The 19,899-nt window shown below is 41.7% G+C and overlaps 1 protein-coding gene across 2 annotated transcripts in view; it reads left to right on the top strand.

Moving 5' to 3' along the window:
- KIF5B (kinesin family member 5B) overlaps positions 1 to 19,899 on the top strand; it is an 811,383-nt gene that overhangs the window by 112,526 nt on the left and 678,958 nt on the right. For both annotated transcript variants that reach the window (XM_069211250.1, XM_069211252.1), the window contains exon 3: positions 8,830 to 8,903. In XM_069211250.1, the coding sequence (XP_069067351.1) occupies positions 8,830 to 8,903 (74 nt within the window). The remainder of the gene's footprint in view (positions 1 to 8,829; positions 8,904 to 19,899) is intronic.

Here is a 19,899-nt window from a genome sequence, read left to right on the forward strand (position 1 = left end):
TCCTTACCAATACTACATTCTTCATTGGTGCCTTGATTGCCAGTTCCTGTTTTGATCATGTGAATTGAAATGTTTTGTTTCTGTTTATATGCATACCTGAGATTCTCCCACGTATATGTAATCATTTGATTGTGAAATCCAATTTATCATTTGATTTTGTAAGGCACAACAAGATGTCTTCTGCATATATTGATATGTTGTATGTCACCTTACATATTCTGACTCCCTTGCGTTAGTGCCCACTGTGCAGTGACCGCACTAGTCGTTCCACAGTGATTGCAAGAATAATTATGTCAAGGGACATCCTTGCCTGGTGCCCCTTCCCACTTTCAGCATACTTGATATGGCAGAGCATGTTTGCACTCCTGCTTTTGGCGCCAGAGATAAAATCCCAACTTACTGTATAAGAAGTTTTCTTCATGTCAATGGAGGTGACTGTAGCATATTGTGTGTGGCCATCTAACATGTCCATTATTAGTGTTTCTCTGCTAGATTATGAAAGTGCTTCTAACCTCTGTTTTGTACATTTTGAGTGGATTGGGTGAGAGAAAGTATGCATATGTGACAAAACAATTGGCAGACAAGCCATCTCTGCCTGTTGTTTTGTTTTCAACATTTTTTAATTAGCATTCTTAATACCGCAATAGAGAATGGCCCCTCTAACATCTCTGCCCTCTGGTTGTAGTTGCACATATTTAGTTTCTTCTAGAAATTGCATTATCTCTAGGTCTGGTTGTTTGTAATACATATTACAAATGTAATTGTTTCTTAACCGAGTGTATTTGATTTTCCCTTTCTGTCCTCTTAGTGCTGTTCTTAGACACCTGGCTATTTTATCAGCTGGGCCCGTAATTGTCTGTCTTACATGGCTCTGCATGCATTCTGTTCTTGATGCATCTTAATCTTTCCTTTGAATCAGCATATTGTTCCTTGGCTCGTACACACTTGGTGTTAAGAGTTAAATTATTAACTATTTGTCTTTCTAAAGTGCTCATGTAAACTTTTCCCTTCACAATACTGGCGTGTCCACATATGTTCCATACTCTTTCCCTACATCATGTATACCATGTATATTAGAGGGGAGTGGTGTCTGAGATTGTAATATCTAGACTTATCTGTAGGTTATGTAGAGGCTGGAAAATAATAGTCTCTTGTGTGCATTTGTCGCCAAATATCTTGTAAATTCTAGTTTGTTTTCCACATTAAAATTTCTTTAGTTGCTCTAGCGTTCAGGGTACTCAGAAGCAGTGGTAAGGATATATCTATTGCTAGATGCTTTACAAAGTTAAAATCTCTATATAATATTGTACTTTTGAGTAGAGTTTATTTAAATATGAAATGGGTGAAGCATTTGAAATGTATATTAACCCGCATTCTGAGCCCGATTTGTGGACCACATGTTGGAATGGCACATCTGGTTTGATCCAGGCTGCTACTTAGCATATGCACAATAATTTGTGAAGTACACCATCCTCCACATTTTTTTTCTTCTTTTTTTTGGGATCATTATTCCCTCATCTCCTGTAATGTAGAATTCTTGCATAAATGTGGTGATTTTGCCTCTAGGTTTTAAGTACATATGTATTTAAACTTATTGGAAGGAGTAGCCATCCCTCCCAAGTATCAGGTCATGTAGGTGAAGATCGCACTCCCTTTGAGTCGCATTACAGCAACTCCATGTGACTGCTCACTCTCAGGACTGTATTTCTTGTCGCCATATTATTGGCGTGTCGTGAAAGAGTTTCAAGCTCTTCGTCAACCCTCCCCTAGTTCAATCCATGATTTGGGTCCTCCTTAGGGGCCCTCCGCCCTGTCTATTTCTCTAGGCTGCGATCCAGCTGGGGCACCCCCTGGCAGGGCATGAGGAAAGAGCTGATCCAATCCAGTGGCACGCATTGCTTATACTGCTCCATGCATTACCCAGGTGTATGAGAATCTTACCTTCCTTCTTGATCTGGTTTGGGGACGAGACACTGGGTGGATGTGGAGAGTCCTGGGTTGCACCACATTCTTTTTTGGCTTATTCACACGGCTGCCAGGGTCTTATTTTTTGTTCCCCTTACCCTCCTCTCTTCCGAGAATTCTACTATCCTACCTTGCATCAGTACAGGGCCAGGTCTTTTCACCTGAGGGACCCAGGATCATTGCATTGATGCTCAAAACCTAGGCCTGAGCTGCGCACACAACTTATGCATCAGCTGCTCCTTTCTTAATGCCTCTGGTGCTTCCTTACAGTGCCAACCCTTTTCTTATGGCAATCTGTGTCTTACTGTCAGCTTGGTTCAGGGCCACTTTAGGCTTCAAGCGGATGTTCCAAGGGTGCAAATCAGTTGGATTTTTTTTCGAGGTGGTTAGTTGATTTTCCACTGAAGGATTGTAGCTTTAGGAGTCTGCTGCTGTGAGAGCTGAAGCTGAGTATGTGCTCTCTCCATTTTGATGCTGCCACGCCCACTTTTCTTATGTGAAATCACCTATGTTTGCCTTATTCGAATGCCGAAGCGGACCTCTGGAAAGTTAAAAGTGTGTTGTCACAAGGCCAGTTTCTTACTGGTGTAAGACGTTCTCTATCCAGATGCTGTTCTTACAATTGAGGCAAGGGGTATGAAGCTCAGCAGTGAAGCATCCTTCGAAGACTAGATTCTCTCCCACTCCTGAGTGACCCTGCACCCTTTAGAGTTGTGCCCTGTTCTTAATGTATGCATGGGGATCCCTAGCTGCTGGTACATTGTAGGACTTTAGCAGGTTTCACCGTCTGGATGTTGAGTACCAGGCCTGTTACACTAACAGGTTGAACGAGTCTCCCTCTCTGGTTACAGGTCAGGGAACTAAGTTGTAGTTTGCTTTGGTGACTCCGGAGAATTGTAGGGGGAATTGAGCCCAGTTCCCCATAGCAGACTTTCTGACACAGGCTCTCTATATTCAGATAGGCCCATCTCCTTACTTCCTCCAGGACACCTGTCAAGCCTAGCTCTCGGGCTGTGCAAGTGGCGTGTAAGAGAAGGGCACCCCCTATTAGGATCAGAGCTCTTACGTGTAATTAGAAGCTTAGGAGGCATGTCTCCCTGAAAAACGAGAGGTGTGAGAAAAATAGATGCTCTCAAAGGCAGTGGGATTTCTGTCATGATTTTTTTTGGCACCTTGCTAAGCAGTCCTGTTTGAAGCCTGCCTACTCCAGAGGTACACTGCACTATGGAGCACATGAATCCTCCACCTTCTGTGCCAGTTCAGTTTCTGGACGAGCAGCTGGACTCCTGAAGCTACTGCAGAGCTTTCAGGAGTTAATCCAGTATGTCTATGTCTTAACTTTACATCCACTCACCCAGTCAATTGGACCAAGCGTTACTTTAAGTCAGTTGTCTTGTCAAATCAAGTAGCAGGACCTGCCTCTATGCCATCCTTGCCCATAAAAGTTTCTTCTTGCATGCAGTGATTGCACACTTAAATACTAGACAAACCACCCAAACCTGTCCATCTCAGGACTTGGTTCAGCTCCCCACAACTCTCTTGCAGCTCTGGGCAACCCTTGTTTGGCTCCCTCAAACTCTGGTACTGCTTTTGAGACCAGAAGACCAGCCCAGTGGACCAGTTTGCTTTCCAATCAGTACTCCTACAGTAAGTGGGCAAGCAACCAGTCCAGACCTACCTTTCTGGGCCATCAATATTTGAGAGTTCCCTTGGATCCATCTTGCAGCCCCCCTACAAGAGATCCCTGTTGGGAAAACTAGGCAGAAGTTCAGAGAACTGTACTGGTGTCCACTAAAACCTGTATTCAACCAGGTATTGCTGTGAGCATTATCCATCAAGACTTTTGCTCCCACACCAGAAAGAAAGGGCATTGGTAATTTTGTGGCTCCATCAGCTCTTTCCCTAAGCCAGACCTGGCATCCATTCTTAGGTTTGCAAACAGGGTCATGAAATTTGAAGGAGGTCCATCTCAGAGCATGCCATCTCAAAGTCCTTGGACAGCAAATAGTGGACCCCAGTGAATTCTTTGTGTCCAGGAATTACCTCTCTCAATCTGCGATGGTAATGACAACTTTTCTGACGAACAAGGCAGTCCTCCTATAAGGACAATGAGGCCAAGTGCCTGAAGACAAAAAAATGTGTCACTCTACGGATGGGGCGGCCATCTGGGAGAGATGGAGATCAGAAGAGTCTGGTCTCTGGCTGAAATGGGACTCTGCATCAACATGCTGGAGCTCTGTGCTATCCAAGTGGCATTGGAAGCCTTTCTTCCTTCTACCAAGGAAAAAAAGTGCAAGTGTTCACGACAACTCCATCGCCATGGGGTACTGCAACAAGCAGGAGTGGGGTGGGGTCTCGGACCCTTTGTCAAGAGGCTCTTCGCTGCTGGACAGAAGGGCTTATCACTAGTGGTTCAACATCTGGCAGGCTTTCTGAACGCCAGAGCAGACAAACTCAGTTGAAAATGCATAGCGGATCACAATTGGCATCTCCATCCGGAGGTGGCGCAAGGTCTCTTTCAACAGCGGAGAGAGCCTTGATTAGATTTTTTCCTTCTCTGAGAATGCACACTGTCAGTGGTTTTGTGCGCAGTAGTTTCCAGGGCGGCTATCACTCGGGGTGATTTTCGTCTTGAGTGGAATTCAGGCCTTCTGTATGCCTTTACACCCATACAACTCGTGCCCAGAGTTCTCAAGAAGATCCGGAACGACTGGGCCCAAGTAATCCTTGTGGCTCCCGACTGGACACATAAAGTCTGGTATCCCGAGCTGCTGAACATGTCCATCAGTCCTCTGATCAGTCTGCTCCTTCAGGAGCATCTTCTTTCGCAGCAGCTGGGGAGGGTTCTTCACCCGAACCTGTGCACTCTCTGCCTTCTTGAGTAGAAATTGAGTGGCAGTAGTTTGGAGATTTTGACCTTCCTCCTGAAGACTGTCACATCATCTTTGTAGCCAGGCATCCCTCCACCACAATGGTATATACCTGCCATTATAAGAAATTTGTGGCTTGGTGCCCAGACAAGTTTGTGGATCTCCTTTCTGCCCCTCTTTCTGAGGTTCTCCTTTTCATTCTTTGCCTTGCCCAGCAGGGCTCTGCTTTGGGCACTCTTAAGGGCTATTTATCTGCTATTTCTGCTTTTTTGCGGTTGTCTGATCAACCTTTCTTGTTCAAGTCTCCGATTGCACATAGGTTCCTCAAAGGTATTACCCTTCTCTTATCTCCATCCCCATTAATTATTCCCCAGTGAGATCTTAATTTGGTTTGGGCCTTTTTGATATGCGCTCCTTTAGATCCTCTTCACAACTGTCACCTCAGGCTTCTCGCATTGAAAACAGCCTTCCTTGTGTCAATTGCATCTGCCCGCCGAGAGAGTGAGCTGCAATCTCTATCATCCAAGCTGCCATACCTTTTCTGCCAAAAGTGGTCACACCTTTGCATGTAGGCCAATTTATCACGCTGCCTACTTTTTATGCGCCCCCACATTCTTCTAAGGAAGAGGAGAGACTCCACCGCCTGGACCCAAAAAGGGCGTTGGCATTCTATCTTGATCGTGCAGAAGAGTTCCTCTTTGTATATGTTGGTGTGAAGAAAGGTCGAGCATTTCAAAAGTGGACCATCTCCAGATGGATCATACTCTGCATTAAGATCTGCTATGCACTGACCAAAAAGCAACCCAAGGGTTTGCACACTCATTTTACCTGAGCTAAAGCTGCAACTACTGTATTAGCGTGCAGAGTTACGATCCTGAACTTCTGTCAGGCAACTACGAAGTCATTGCTGTGCATGCTTATCAAACACTGCTGCCTGAACATTCGGGTCTGTAGGGACGGCAGTTTGCCGTTCGGTCCTTCAGGACTTTCTCGTTTGAAATTAGTTCGCATACCCACCTCCGGGGATGGTATTGCTTATGTATCTATTGAAAGGTAATAAATCTGCAGCTAGAATTCTCTATCAGATAAACAAGTTTCTTCCTTCGGTACCGCCGTACCTGGTAGAGACTATATCTAACTGCAGATTCCTTAGCGACTCACACATTATTCCCGCATTGCAAACCGATTTCTAGGGGCAGGGACTGCCCTATCAGGACCCTAGTTTTGACACACCAGTGGTCACTGTTCTTCATGGCTTGTGAAAAGAAAAAAGACATTGTTGCGCCTGGGTGACGCCTGCATTGGAATCACAATGTCATTCCTGCTGCAGACACCTCTGCCCATGGATGCAGGGCTGATTGACGCCACCTACCGGTGCGCCAAGCTACTGCTTACAAAAAACCTCCAGGTCTAGTATGATGCCTGGGGAGAATTCAAAGGTAAGGAATCTGCAGCTAGATATAGTTTCTACCAGATAAGGTGTTACTGAAAGAAAGTGACTTGTCCTTTATGTAGCTTTTAGAAGCATTTACATACTACCTTTTTAAATCTGTTTTGCTTAAGAGCCCACCCATAGGCTGATGTATTTGTTTTTGGTTACTCTTTGTCTGTAGGCTGTTTGTGTTCTCATATGGAGAAGTCTGCTTAGACCAGTTTTCTTTCAAAGAATGTAACTGGCTACTTATGAAATATGAGTACATGTAAAGTTCCAGCACTCCAAGCTTTATAAAAGAAACAACTAAAGCATTTTCAGTGGTCCTAACACTAGGTTTAATGCTACCCACCATAATGTGTTACCCCCCCCCCCCCCCCCAATTCACTTACGTCAAAGATTGCATGATATTGAATTCAGGTGATGTGTTAAACAGTACTGACACTGAAAGGGGCAGAAACATAGAACCACCTGTTGACATACATAGGAGGCTTTCTTGGTGAACATAAATGCCACGCGTTGCACTATACCTTTGAGAAAACAGGGGTCTGTCGCATGAAGGACATGGATGAAGACCTTGCTTTCCAGGGCACGCTGTCATCTTAGAGGATGTACCACAACAATGTATTGGTGCAGGGGGATATTCATATAGTTACCATACACACAAGACACTTTCATGTTGGGGCCCTTGTGATTGGTCTTCTTGGAGATATTCAGATAGTTACCATATGCAAAGAATACTTTCATCTTGGGACCTTTTTGTTAGTGGCCTTGCTAGGATCAGGAGAGAGGGCAGCTCACAAAATTATCTTCTCCTTAAAGAGAATTCCAACACAATAAACTTTATTTGTTAAAACAAACGATTGCAGGCAACTGGTTAGTTTTGGCGCTGTGAATGATTTTTATAGAGCTGGCTAATTATGTATTCTTGATACCGAGGCCAGAGAAGAAATACACACAGCTCTTCAGGACCTTTATGATGAAAACATCTATCTGATGGTAGATTCCAGAAAAAGATTTACGTAAGATGGTTTTACAATAAGCTGTTTCACAGTCCAGGGCAGCAGATGTGGTTTGAAGGAGATAAAAACAAATGTTAGATTTTTTTCATCATAGGACGAACAAAGTTATCTGTGATTCTAGATGAGTGGAATTCTACGACTGTCAGAGCTGCGTTGGATGCAGGAAATAACACTGCACGAGAACTTGTCATGAGCAGAGTAGTTTAGAATTGAGGCCTATGTTATGATTATGCGCTTTCATAAGTGCCCTTTTCAGTGGAGGTGATGCATTGTGCCCTGCACCGAATGAATAACTTCTGAAGCAAATGACCAAAGCATTTGGAGAACTGCAAATAAATCCACTTTTTTATGGAGTCTCTCATAAATAGAAGCATGATGAGGTACCAACATAGCAAAACAAGCTCATCATGGGCTTTCTGCAATAGCAAAACCTCCTATGCAGAAGGTCAGTGCCATAGGACAGGAAAAGGTGCTATGAGCGTGTGTGTCCTTTTTCAAGACTGCCAGTTGATTGTGTTGACATACATCTGGTTAACATTTATTTCAGACCTTTTAGAGAGATCTGTGAAGTCCCCTCAACTTCATGGGGATTTCCTGTCTCAGAATTTTGGCCTTTTTCCACATCTGTGGCCTCAGTTTTTTCCGCTTGGTTCTTTAAGACTAAGGTCCTCATTATGAACCGGGCCTGGAACCCTTCCGGCCGTAAAATGGACATTCCTCTTGGCCGGTGGGCGGAAACATTGTTTCTGCCCGCCGGCCCAGAGGAATGCGTGGCCGGGTCAATGCCTCGGTGCGGCGGGTGCAGCTGCACCCATTGCGCAGATCACTGTCGTAAATCGGGCAGTGACCTGCGCAACGGGGCACTACACAGGGGCCTCTGCACTGCCAAGTGCAGATGCCCTCAGGGGTGCCCTGGTGCACCCCTTCCGCCAGCATTTCCCTGGCGAGGAAACCTGCCAGGAAAAAACTGGAGGCAAAGGGATCATTATCCGAGGGGCAGCAGCGCTGCCCTGTTGGATAATGATGCCGTCCACCACCAGGCTGCCTGTTGGAGGTAGCCTGGCGGTGGGTGGCAGCCCTCTCTGGCTTCATTATGTGGCGTGTGGGCCGCCATGCCGGATGGCGGGATTTCCCGCCACCGCCGGCATGGCAGCCCACACCGCCACATTCATAATGAGGGTCATAGTCTAAAGTTACCCTGTTCTGTTTTGAGTCAATTAAGTGTCCTGAAGCTTTTTATTTGATGATGCTTTGAATGTACTCCCTCATCTCTTCCGGTGTTTACACATGCTATTCACTGAATGCCAAAGCTTGAAGCTTATGATCCAGATGCACCAGAGGCTTAACGAAGTGCATCGGGATCTGTAATATGGACAATCTATATGCTAAGCTGCATGTTAACGTTGTGGATAGCTGAAATAGTAGTAATGTATTTAGCGAGTGTACTCACACTGGATTGGTGTGTCTCTCCTCAAGAGAATCACTTTTCATTGTTACAAATGTTCGTTCAGTACTAATATTTGTACATCTTTTTTTATAGATGTGCTTGAGGGGTACAATGGTACAATATTTGCCTATGGACAAACTTCCTCTGGAAAAACTCATACTATGGAGGTAAATCTTAATTTTCTCAGTTATTGCAATCATTGGTTTTCTTGCCATTTTCCCTAGTTTTCTGTTAGTTTAATTTTAGCTTTGATAACCCTTTTGTAAAGTCTTTAAAGTTGCTGAAATAGTTCATGTTCTAGTCTGAGAAATTAATTTGTGCATAGAACTTGTTTATTAAAGGAAGCAGAGCATTCTATCTCAGCGTTGGTCTTTTCCCTTTTCAGGTGTTAGAGCCCATTCTAGCACATAAGTATATTGTTCTAATGGGGTATTTGTTTAGTGCAGCAGGTTACTTTCTTCAGTATGTTTAATGATTGTAACCATTGTTAAAAGAAATAAGAATTCCATCCAGGCAAAACATATGGTGTTCTCCTTTCATAAAAGAAATGTGCCAAAGATCATTTCTGCAGCTCTCTGAAGTTGCGTAAATGTCATACTTTACTCTTCAGCTCGAAACTTTATTATATGCATTTATGGATTTCATCTGAACCTGAATATCCATACTGTTGCTGGTCATTTTGGATATCTTTAAATGCAGCTTTAAATGACCCCAAGCAAATGTTCCTACTTGTTGCATTTTGATGTGCTCCTTTTTCTCGAGTCATATCACTTGGATCTGTTGATATTTCTACCCCTTTTCATTTAGGTTGTAGATTCCTGATCTTTTATTGGACTCCTAGAGCAAACTTTCTTTTCATGATTTTATTAACAATACATACTGGGGCAATAATTGGCATTGCTTGTGAAAGAAGCAACAATTTGTAAGTAATACACATTTGCACTGTAAATCTTTTTAGGATTCCCATATTGTGCATTATTTCGTCATCTAAACGTTTGGTCCAGACAGCAACATGGGAAACTGAAAAAAAACACGGACACTGAAAATTTGGACCCTACATTTGGGCTTCAGACACACTGGCTGGGGGAAGGGTGGAGCTTTTATGAGACTTGAAAAATATCCCTCTTAATATTTTGCCTGACGTGCCATCAGAAACACGGTCGGAAGCACAAATTCAAGATTTATAACTTGTACCTACCCAAGGATCATAAGTCTCAAGGAGTTCCTCCTTAGCACACTTATAATAAGGGAGAGGAGAGGTGGGCTCATTATGCCATAATTCATTCAGAGCCCAAACGGGGTTTCTTAAGGATCTTGTACTGTTAAACGAAGAAGTAAAGTAAGGCAGTGAAGGGGAGGTGTAAAACATCATTTAGACCAACTTCGCCCTGGAGAAAGAAGAGGCGCCGAAAAAGACATAGACCTGGAACAGATGAAAATTGCATCCAAACAGTGCCTAAGGATTGTAGTGAAATTAAGCCAACACCATTGGTCCTAACGTCTTCAAACACATCCAGCGTTTAAACTAAATGTAGTCAAACTGAATAGAAGGACCGAAGAGCCCTACAGTTCGAAGACGCTGCTGGGAGGACAAACTTCAGACCTTGGACCTCACGCAGAGAGAGGATCAGAGTCAGAGGAAAAAAAAGAATAAGAAGGGAAAAATACTTAACCTCACAAAAGAAAAGCCATCCCTTTCCTTTTGAAACGCTTTAGGGATTGAGAGCACCCTTGAAAACAGAGAGCAGGACTCGGGAAGAAGAGCAGGTAGAGTTAGAGCCACCTGCAGTCTCGAGCACCAAGAAGAAGGACAAGACCACGTATATGAAGATAAGGAACAGTATGAGCATGGTGTGCATGACACATTGGAGACAATAGAAGAGTGGTGGCAAACTTTGAACACAGTTGCCGAAAGAGGGCATTGGTTTACTCCTCAAGAGCATCACCTCCAGATGATATTTCAGTCATTAAAAGGGCCAATGTCACAGATGGTATGCAGTTAGAAGAGGAACAAACAAAAACATCCTTTTCAGAATCTTACTTTAAGCACGAAAAAAAGAACAAAAACCTGCCTGTGTTGCCATGCATGCTAGACCAAAGTAATAAAAAGCTTGTGAAGGACTTGCCTCTTCAGACGCAGTCATACCTAGGGTGGAGAGGAAATTCAGACAATTCAAAAGACCCTATTTAAACATATAAAAAGTAACACCCCTTACCAATTTTATCATAGTCTCTATGCCTAGGAAGACAGCTACCACATCCACACGACCACCACCAGATATTAAAACCAGGAGAATAAAAATCATTGGGAGAAAATGTAGAGCTCTAATTTGCCACACAATAATGACTAGCAACATCTAATGCCATGTTAAACAGATATGTGAATCACGCCAAAAGTGAAGGATGGAATGCTTGCTAAAACCCTTACCACTGGCAATCGCTCAGGGGAGCATTCCGACCTATTGTTCTTTTGCCTACTATGCCACTTCTGAATAGACCTTGCCACATGGAAATTAGTCTTGGTCTTGCTCCAATAAGAAGAGTCTAGCCCGAACTGCCAAGTCAGGCCCTCTCTCATTCATAGCGCAAACAACCCATGACAGCTTTCGGCCTGATTGGACCTCTTCAGTCAGGTGTAGTTTTGTTACAGTTGCACAGTGAGCAGGAGACTCACGTCTGAGCATACACCTGGCCACTTAATGTGTTACATCAATCTCACAAAAGGTTAAGTCTAACCATTGGCAATTGCTAGGGCTTTGTGTTGCTCTGCTTTAAACTAAGAGGAAACGAGGCCAAAGAAGGAGGCAGTCTTAGTCTGAGTAATGAATTGTTAAGGCACTTCCCAGATATCAAGTAAAAGCACACGAAGATATGTACATAAGCATTTAACTCAAATGCAGTGAAACACAGGCATATGCCAAAATACTAACAACAGTTAAACAGTGACAGGCAAAAAAGGTGCAATACATCAGCAGTGAATATATACATATATATGTTCAAAACAACAAAAGAACTGGCAACTCTGACCAACAAAAAATGCACATTCCTGTAATTTCCTATGCATATAGTGAACAACTCCGGTGCTCATACACTAATATACACTGTTGCCAAAATGTACATACTGGAATCTCATAGAAACTCCAGTGGATACATAAGATTACAAAATAGCGGAGCACACCATGTATAACAAACACATTTAACTCATATCAGATTAAATCTAGATAAGAAACATTAATAAATTCCATATTTGTAGGAAAGTTTATCCAAACGCAAAAAGAGTGTTTATTGTTCTCTTTAAACAACCAAACTCAGTTATTAATATAAAACTAAAAACGTTTAATATAACCATACAAAGAATAAAATAAAATACCATACAAACATATGACACACATAATACAAATATGTAATACATACAATACAACATAAACCCATAAATCGTGATGTGAACAGTTCTCAAATATCCCAATTGTTTGGACAAGGGCAAAATGATGTATAATTCAACCCCTTTGCAGTAGTGCTTCAGCCGACACGTGTTTCGTCCACAGATGGACTTTTTCAAGGCTGATAAATCACAATGAGGAAACATTGTATTAGTTTCAGCAATCCACACAGTAAACAATTTTTCTCCACTTACAGAATTCATTATTATAACCCATTTATATTACCAAAGGTCCTCAAACACCAATGACCATAAAAAAATAAAAAAAACCAATATCCCAAGCCAAATCAAAACTACATAGTGCATAGTATGTGATTCAAAACCTAAAAAGTTTTATCACAAGACATGCAACCAAAACGTGTAAAAGAAAGTGAGACATTAGGGAAAGCAAGACATGCATTTTGAGAGCAAACCTACCATAGTATAATAATAAAACTAGATCCAAGAACATAGATAGTTATGACCCAGAAACCATGCACAGTCACTATTTTGTTTTTTAGAACTAACCGTAATTTGTAAATAGAAACCTGCAATAGACAAGAATATTCTTAAATCCAAAGCCGTAACAGTAGCTGATATAATTCAAAGTGACAACCAGGTCAAATTCTACATACCATTCTTTCACAAAGAGTCCACTAATTATATAATAGCACCATCCTCTTGGCCAGATGGAACTTATCAGTCTTTTCATTCAACCCATTCACAATACGGTATGAACACTGGGCTAACGTGAGCTCAGCGTACACCAGTTGGGCGAAACCACCAATGGGACAATCCCTTTTGTATCTGAAAACACAAAATCACTTCTAAGTCTGATAATGTTTCCACAGCTGACATTTTAGACTTTTAACTAAACCCTTTATTAGATTCCGAGACCACTTATGAACTTATCCTTTTCCAAAAAGTCCAAACTACATTATCGACTGTACCAAGACAAAACAAAACAATTTTATTCTATATCTAACAACACAGACACTTATAAGCGTAATAGTGTCCACAGCGACTCCCATTTTGGACTGTAAAGGAACTTTTAACCAATTTATTTTTTAAATTCCAAAACAACTGTTAATATTCCCTTAGGATATATCCATGCTAAATTGTCTACTAGAGACAAAACAAAACTTCTTTTCTAAGTCAAAACTATTAAATTATAGCAACAGTACCTGTATATAGTAGTCTTAGAAAAACAGAATCGCAGACGTTCGTAAAACTGTGCAGAAACGAATTATGTATTGCAGACTTATTTAAATAGGGAAGTACTCTTTCACTATAGGGTTGACTTATCCAATGGCGTCTCCCGTTATTAACAAATGTGAACGGCTACGGCCATATTGCTAGTTTGGGCGAAATCAGGAAATTACCCACCACCTCCATCAATGACACGAAGGTAGTCTTACTAAATGCAAAAACGGCGGCCATTTTGACAGTATCACATAATGCATTATCATCAATACCGGTATAGCCATTGTAACAGCACTTATCCTATATACCGCGACAAAAAATCTAATCAATATTGTATAATTCTTTACACTAGCTAGAACAATAATACTCAAACATCAAAATTCGTCTTATCATCAAGTTACTAAATGGTGCATATTATCCTTACAATATCCACAGTACATTGTCTACTAGAGACAAAGCAAAACATCTTTACTAAATTGAAACTATTAAATTACAGCAATAGTACTTGTATATAGTAGGCTTAGAGAAACAGAATCGCAAACGTTCATAAAACTGTGCAGAAGCGAATAATGTATCGCAGACTTATTTGAATAGAGAAGAGCTCTTTCACTATACGGTTGAAATACCCAATGGCATCTCCCGTTATTAACAAATGTAAACGGCAGCGGCCATGTTGATAGTTAGGGCGAAGTCAAAAATAAATCCACCATCAACAACACGATGTCAAAAAATTAACTACCACCACCATGAACAGCACAATGTTATTCTTACTATTGGCAAAAACGGCCATTTTGACAGTATCACATAAGGCATTATCATCAATACCGATATTGTCATTGTAACAGCACTTACCCTGCCACGACGAAAAATCTAATCAATGTTGTGTAATTCTTTACACCAATTACAACAATAGTAATCAGACATCAAAATTCGAATTAACAACAAGTTATTAAATGGTGCATATTATCCTTACAGTGTGTTAGTAAACAATCATATATACTGGTCTGGGTCATTAAATGATTGTTACATAGTTGTCCAATAGTGAAACATGCTGTTAATATACATGGTGAGCAAAAATGTCCATATAACCCGTAGATGGAAAACAAAGGGTTTGTGTACAAATACTCCCAATTATTTGTGTATGGCATATTTCAATATGTAAACAGTACATGTATTTACAGAAAATTGTACATTTCATCGTCCAAGTTAATTCCAAATTCTATAGTTCTCAGTCTGAATGTCCATTTTGCTTCATTTCTTCTTAGTTCCAGGGTGCTATTGCCACCCCTGGGATTGGCAGAAGTCTGACTAATACCCATAAATTTTATAACTTGGAACTCAGAAGAAGGATGCGTTTTTGCCATATGTCATACCACCGGAGATGTCACATCATTATTCCTTAACAAGCGTATATGCTCCTGAATTCGCTCCTTAAGGGACCTAATAGTACTACCTACATATATCTGACCACATTCACACACCAATATATATACAATATATTTGGTGTTACAATTGATAAAAGTTGCAGTTTTGTATGTGGTGGGTAATTTCCTGATTTCGCCCAAACTAGCAATATGGCCGCTGCCGTTCACATTTGTTAATAATGGGAGACGCCATTGGATAAGTCAACCGTATTGTGAAAGAGTACTTCCCTATTTAAATAAGTCTTTTTCTTATGGTCATTGGTGTTGTCGAGGATTCACACATTTGAGGACCTTTGGTTAAATAAATGGTTTACAATAATGAATTCTATAAGTGGAGATACATTGTTTACTGTGTGGATTGCTGTAACTAATATGATGTTTCCTCATTGTGATTTATCAGCCTTGAAAAAGTCCATCTGTGGACGAAACACGTGTTGGCTGAAGCACTGCTACAAAGGGGTTGAATTATACATCATTTTGCCCTTGTCCAAACAATTGGGATATTTGAGATCTGTTCACATCACGATTTATGGGTTTATGTTGTATTATATGTATTACATATTTGTATTATGTGTGTCATGTTTGTATGGTATTTTATTTTATTCTTTGTATGATTATATTAAACTTTTTTAGTTTTCTATTAATAACTGAGTTTGGTTGCTTAAAGAGAACAATGAACACCCTTTTTGTGTTTGGATAAACGTTCCTACAAATATGGGATTCATCAATGTTTCTTATCTAGATTTAATTTGATATGAGTTAAATGTGTTTTTGTTCTACATGGTGTGCTCCGCTATTTTGTAATCTTATACATATATATGTTCAATGGCGTGTAGCTGCAGATACACATTCTATGCATAGCTCTTCTGACATCTAGTATTGGGCTCGGAGTGTTACAAGTTGTTTTTCTTCGAAGAAGTCTTTTCGGAATCATGGGATTGAGTGACTCCTCCTCACGGTTACAGTGCGCATGGGCATCAACTCCATTGTTAGATAGTTTTCTTTCCGCGGTCGGGTTCGGATGTGTTTCCTCTCGCTCCCAGATTTCGATTCAGAAAACTTCAGAAAACCTACTTATTCATTGGTATTCTTGCAATCGCGTTTCCCATCTAGCATCGAACCAGTAGCTCCGTTGAAACTTTCAAATCGCCCTTCGGGGAGTGCGCGAGCCCAACTCGGGCCTGTTCAGGCTTACCGCGTGGAAAGCCTGATGGATCGGACTCCATTTCGATTCTGCCCTTGGTGCCACACGATGTACCCCTATTGAGACTGTAGGAAGTTGGCTCTGTATACACTATTTCAAAGTAAGAAATAGTGTGCACAGAGTCCAAAGTTTCCCCTTAAGGGTAAGATAGTGGCAAAATTAGATAATTCTAATGCTCTATTTTGTGGTAGGGTGGTCGAGCAGTAGGCTTATCAGAGGGAAGTGTTAAGCATTTGTTGTACACACACAGGCAATAAATGAGGAACACACACTCAAAGGCTTAACTCCAGGCCAATAGTTTTTATATAGAAAAATATATTTTCTTAATTTTTTTTAAGAACCACAGGTTCAAGATTTGAAGTAAACACATAAAATGCAAGGCACTTCACACAGGTAACTTAGGAACTTTGAATAAAAGCAATATCATATACATTATTTGTTAAAATGGCAATAAGCTATTTTAACCTCTTAGCTGCTGGGCCTTTCCCCCCCCAGTGCTGAGCCCTTTTTTGGCTATTTGGGGTAGTTCGCGCTTAGGCCTTCATAACTTTTTGTCCACATAAGCTATCCACGCCAAATTTGCGTTCTTTTTTTCCAACATCCTAAGGATTCTAATGGTACCCAGAGTTTGTGGTTTCCCCTGGAGGAGACCAAGAAAATAGCCAAAATACAGTGAAAATTTCGTTTTTTCCAAAAAAATGGGAAAAAAGGGCTGCCGAAGAAGGCTTGTGGTTTTTTCCCTGAAAATGCCATCAACAAAGGGTTTCTGGTGCTGAAATCACTATCTTCCCACCTTTCAGGAACGGGCAGACTTGAATCAAAAAACCACATTTTCCAACACAAATTTGGCATTTTACTGGGACATACCCCATTTTTACTATTTTTGGTGCTTTCAACCTCCTTCCAGTTAGTGACAGGAATGGGTGCGAAACCAATGCTGGATCCCGGAAAGCTAAACATGTCTGAAAACTAGACGAAATTCTGACTTCAGCAAGGGGTCATTTGTGTAGATCCTACAAGGTTTTCCTACAGAAAATAACAGCTGAAATAAAAAAATATTGAAATTGAGCTGAAAACAACAGCCATTTTTCTTTGTTTTACTCTGTAACTTTTTCCTGCGATGTCAGATTTCTGAAAGCAATATACCGTTTTGTCTGCTGGACTCTTCTTGTTGCGGGGATATAAAGGGCTTGTAGGTTCATCAAGAACCCTAGGTACCCAGAGCCAATAAATGAGCTGCACCCTGCAGTTGGTTTTCATTCTGTACTGGGTATACAGCAATTCATTTGCTGAAATATGAAGAGTGAAAAAGAGGTATCAAGAAAACCTTTGCATTTCCAAAATGGGATCAAGATAAGGTTTTGAGGAGCAGTGGTTATTTGCACATCTCTGAATTCCGAGGTGCCCATACTAGCATGTGAATTGCAGGGCATTTCTCAGATAGACGTCTTTTTTACACACTCTCTTATATTTGGAAGGAAAAAATGTTGAGAAGGATAAGGGGCAATAACACTTGTTTTGCTATTCTATGTTCCCCCAAGTCTCCCGATTAAAAATGATACCTCACTTGTGTGGGTAGGCCTAGTGCCCGCGACAGGAAATGCCCCAAAACACAACGTGGACACATCACATTTTTTGACAAAATACAGAGTTGTTTTTTGAAAAGTGCCTACCCTGTAGATTTTGGCCTCTGGCTCAGCCGGCACATAGGGAAACCTACCAAACCTGTGCATTTTTGAAAACTAGAGACCTAGGGGAATCCAAGATGGGGTGACTCATGGGGCTCTGACCAGGTTCTGTTACTCAGAATCCTTTGCAAACCTCAAAATGTGGCTAAAAAAACTGGTTTTCCTCAAATTTCGGTGACAGAAAGTTCTGGAATCTGAGAGGAGCCACAAATTTACTTCCACCCAGTGTTCCCCAAATCCTCCCGATAAAAATGACACCTCACTTGTGTGCGTAGGCCTAGCGCCCGCGACAGGAAATGCTCCAAAACACAACGTGGACACATCCCATTTTTTGACAAAATACAGAGCTGTTTTTTGCAAAGTGCCTACCTGTAGATTTTGGCCTCTAGCTCAGCCGGCACATAGAGAAACCTACCAAACCTGTGCATTTTTGAAAACTAGAGACCTAGGGGAATCCAAGATGGGGTGACTCGTGGGGCTCTGATCAGGTTCTGTTACCCAGAATCCTTTGCAAACCTCAAAAAGTGGCTAAAAAAACAAGTTTTCCTCACATTTCGGTGACAGAAAGTTCTGGAATCTGAGAGGAGCCACAAATTTCCTTCTACCCAGCGTTCCCCCAAGTCTCCCGATAAAAATGATACCTCACTTGTGTGGGTAGGCCTAGTGCCAGCGACAGGAAATGCCCCAAAACACAATGTGGACACATCACATTTTTTCATAGAAAACAGTGCCTACCTGTGGATTTTGGCCTCTAGCTCAGCCGGCAGCTGGGGAAACCTAGCAAACCAGCACATTTTTGAAAACTAGAAACCCAGGGGAATCCAAGATGAGGTGACTTGTGGGGCTCTGACCAGGTTCTGTTACCCAGAATCCTTTGCAAACCTCAAAATGTGGCTAAAATAACACGTTTTCCTCACATTTCGGTGACAGAAAGTTCTGGAATCTGAGAGGAGCCACAAAATTCCTTCCACCCAGCGTTCCCCCAAGTCTCCCGATAAATCTGATACCTCACTTGTGTGGTTAGGCCTGGTGCCCGCGACAGGAATAGATCACACAACGGTCAATGTTGGTCCTTACGTGAGGCAGCTGTTGACCCTGGGGTGATCCATTCCTGACACAGGCACTAGGTCAGAGGTCTTCAAACTTTTTGATGCCGGGACCCCCTCTTAAAAAAAAATGTGGGTGTAAGGACCCACTCCTGATAAAAATTTCTAGAACCTGGTACTCCTCATCATCAACAATAATAAAGATCCCCATTTCGCACAGCAAATCATTTTTACTGTGAGGAAATAATACTGAACAGTGTTTAGCAAACCAATGATCAGTGAGTGTGGGGCGTGGTCAAGGGTTTGGCTAAAAACAAAGGTCATAATTTATGAGAAATTGACGTGGGGCAGCACCGCAACTCTAATTGCTACACTGCCCCACGCCAATACAAAAGGGCAGGAATGGACCGTATTTATGAAATACTGTGCATTTCTGTCCTTTCCCCTTGTGCTGGCGCACAATTGTTGCCTAGTGCCAACATAGGCAGGATTGTATTTGTGCAGGAAGGGGCAGCTTCCTGCGCAAAAACAATCCAGAAAGGCATTGTACCTCTTTCTACATGTGCGGCAGAACGCAACACATACGGAACGAGAAAAAAACAAGGAGAAATTTAAACATTTCTCCTCGTTACGCCTGCTCTGGTGAGGCGTAAGGTTTTGGCACTGCTCCAGTTTACGTGATTTTGTAAATCCGGGGCAGCGTCAAAATCCATCTGGGTTGCATGGGAACACCTACCACTACACCCGTGGAACGCCTTCTTGACGCAAAGAAAGGCAATGCAGCGGCTTGCGCTGCTTTGCCTTACTCAATATCTACAAGGCCATTCAAAGCCACTCAGGGTGGCTTTGCGTCACCTCATAGGTATGATTGAGAGGCTTGTGTCGCTGGAGAATCAAAAAAGTGATGCTCCAGCAGCACAAGCCTCTCATAAATAAACCCAAAATATTCTCTAAAAGTTTTTAAGTCTTTCACCGCAAGGTAGCTACATCTAAAATAATAGCCAGCTGAAATGAAAAATAAATAAAATAAAGTTCTTACTCATTGGGAAATGCACTGTAGTGCATTATGAAACCTCTATTAGTTAATGCACTGCAGAGGTCTGTGTTTAACCGGTGAGCAACAGAACTAAATCTTTGTTAGTACAGTTGAGAATAGTGACTTGTGTATTTTTTGTGCCAT

The sequence above is a fragment of the Pleurodeles waltl genome, chromosome 10 (genome assembly GCF_031143425.1).
Source record: "Pleurodeles waltl isolate 20211129_DDA chromosome 10, aPleWal1.hap1.20221129, whole genome shotgun sequence".
Lineage (NCBI taxonomy): Eukaryota > Metazoa > Chordata > Amphibia > Caudata > Salamandridae > Pleurodeles > Pleurodeles waltl.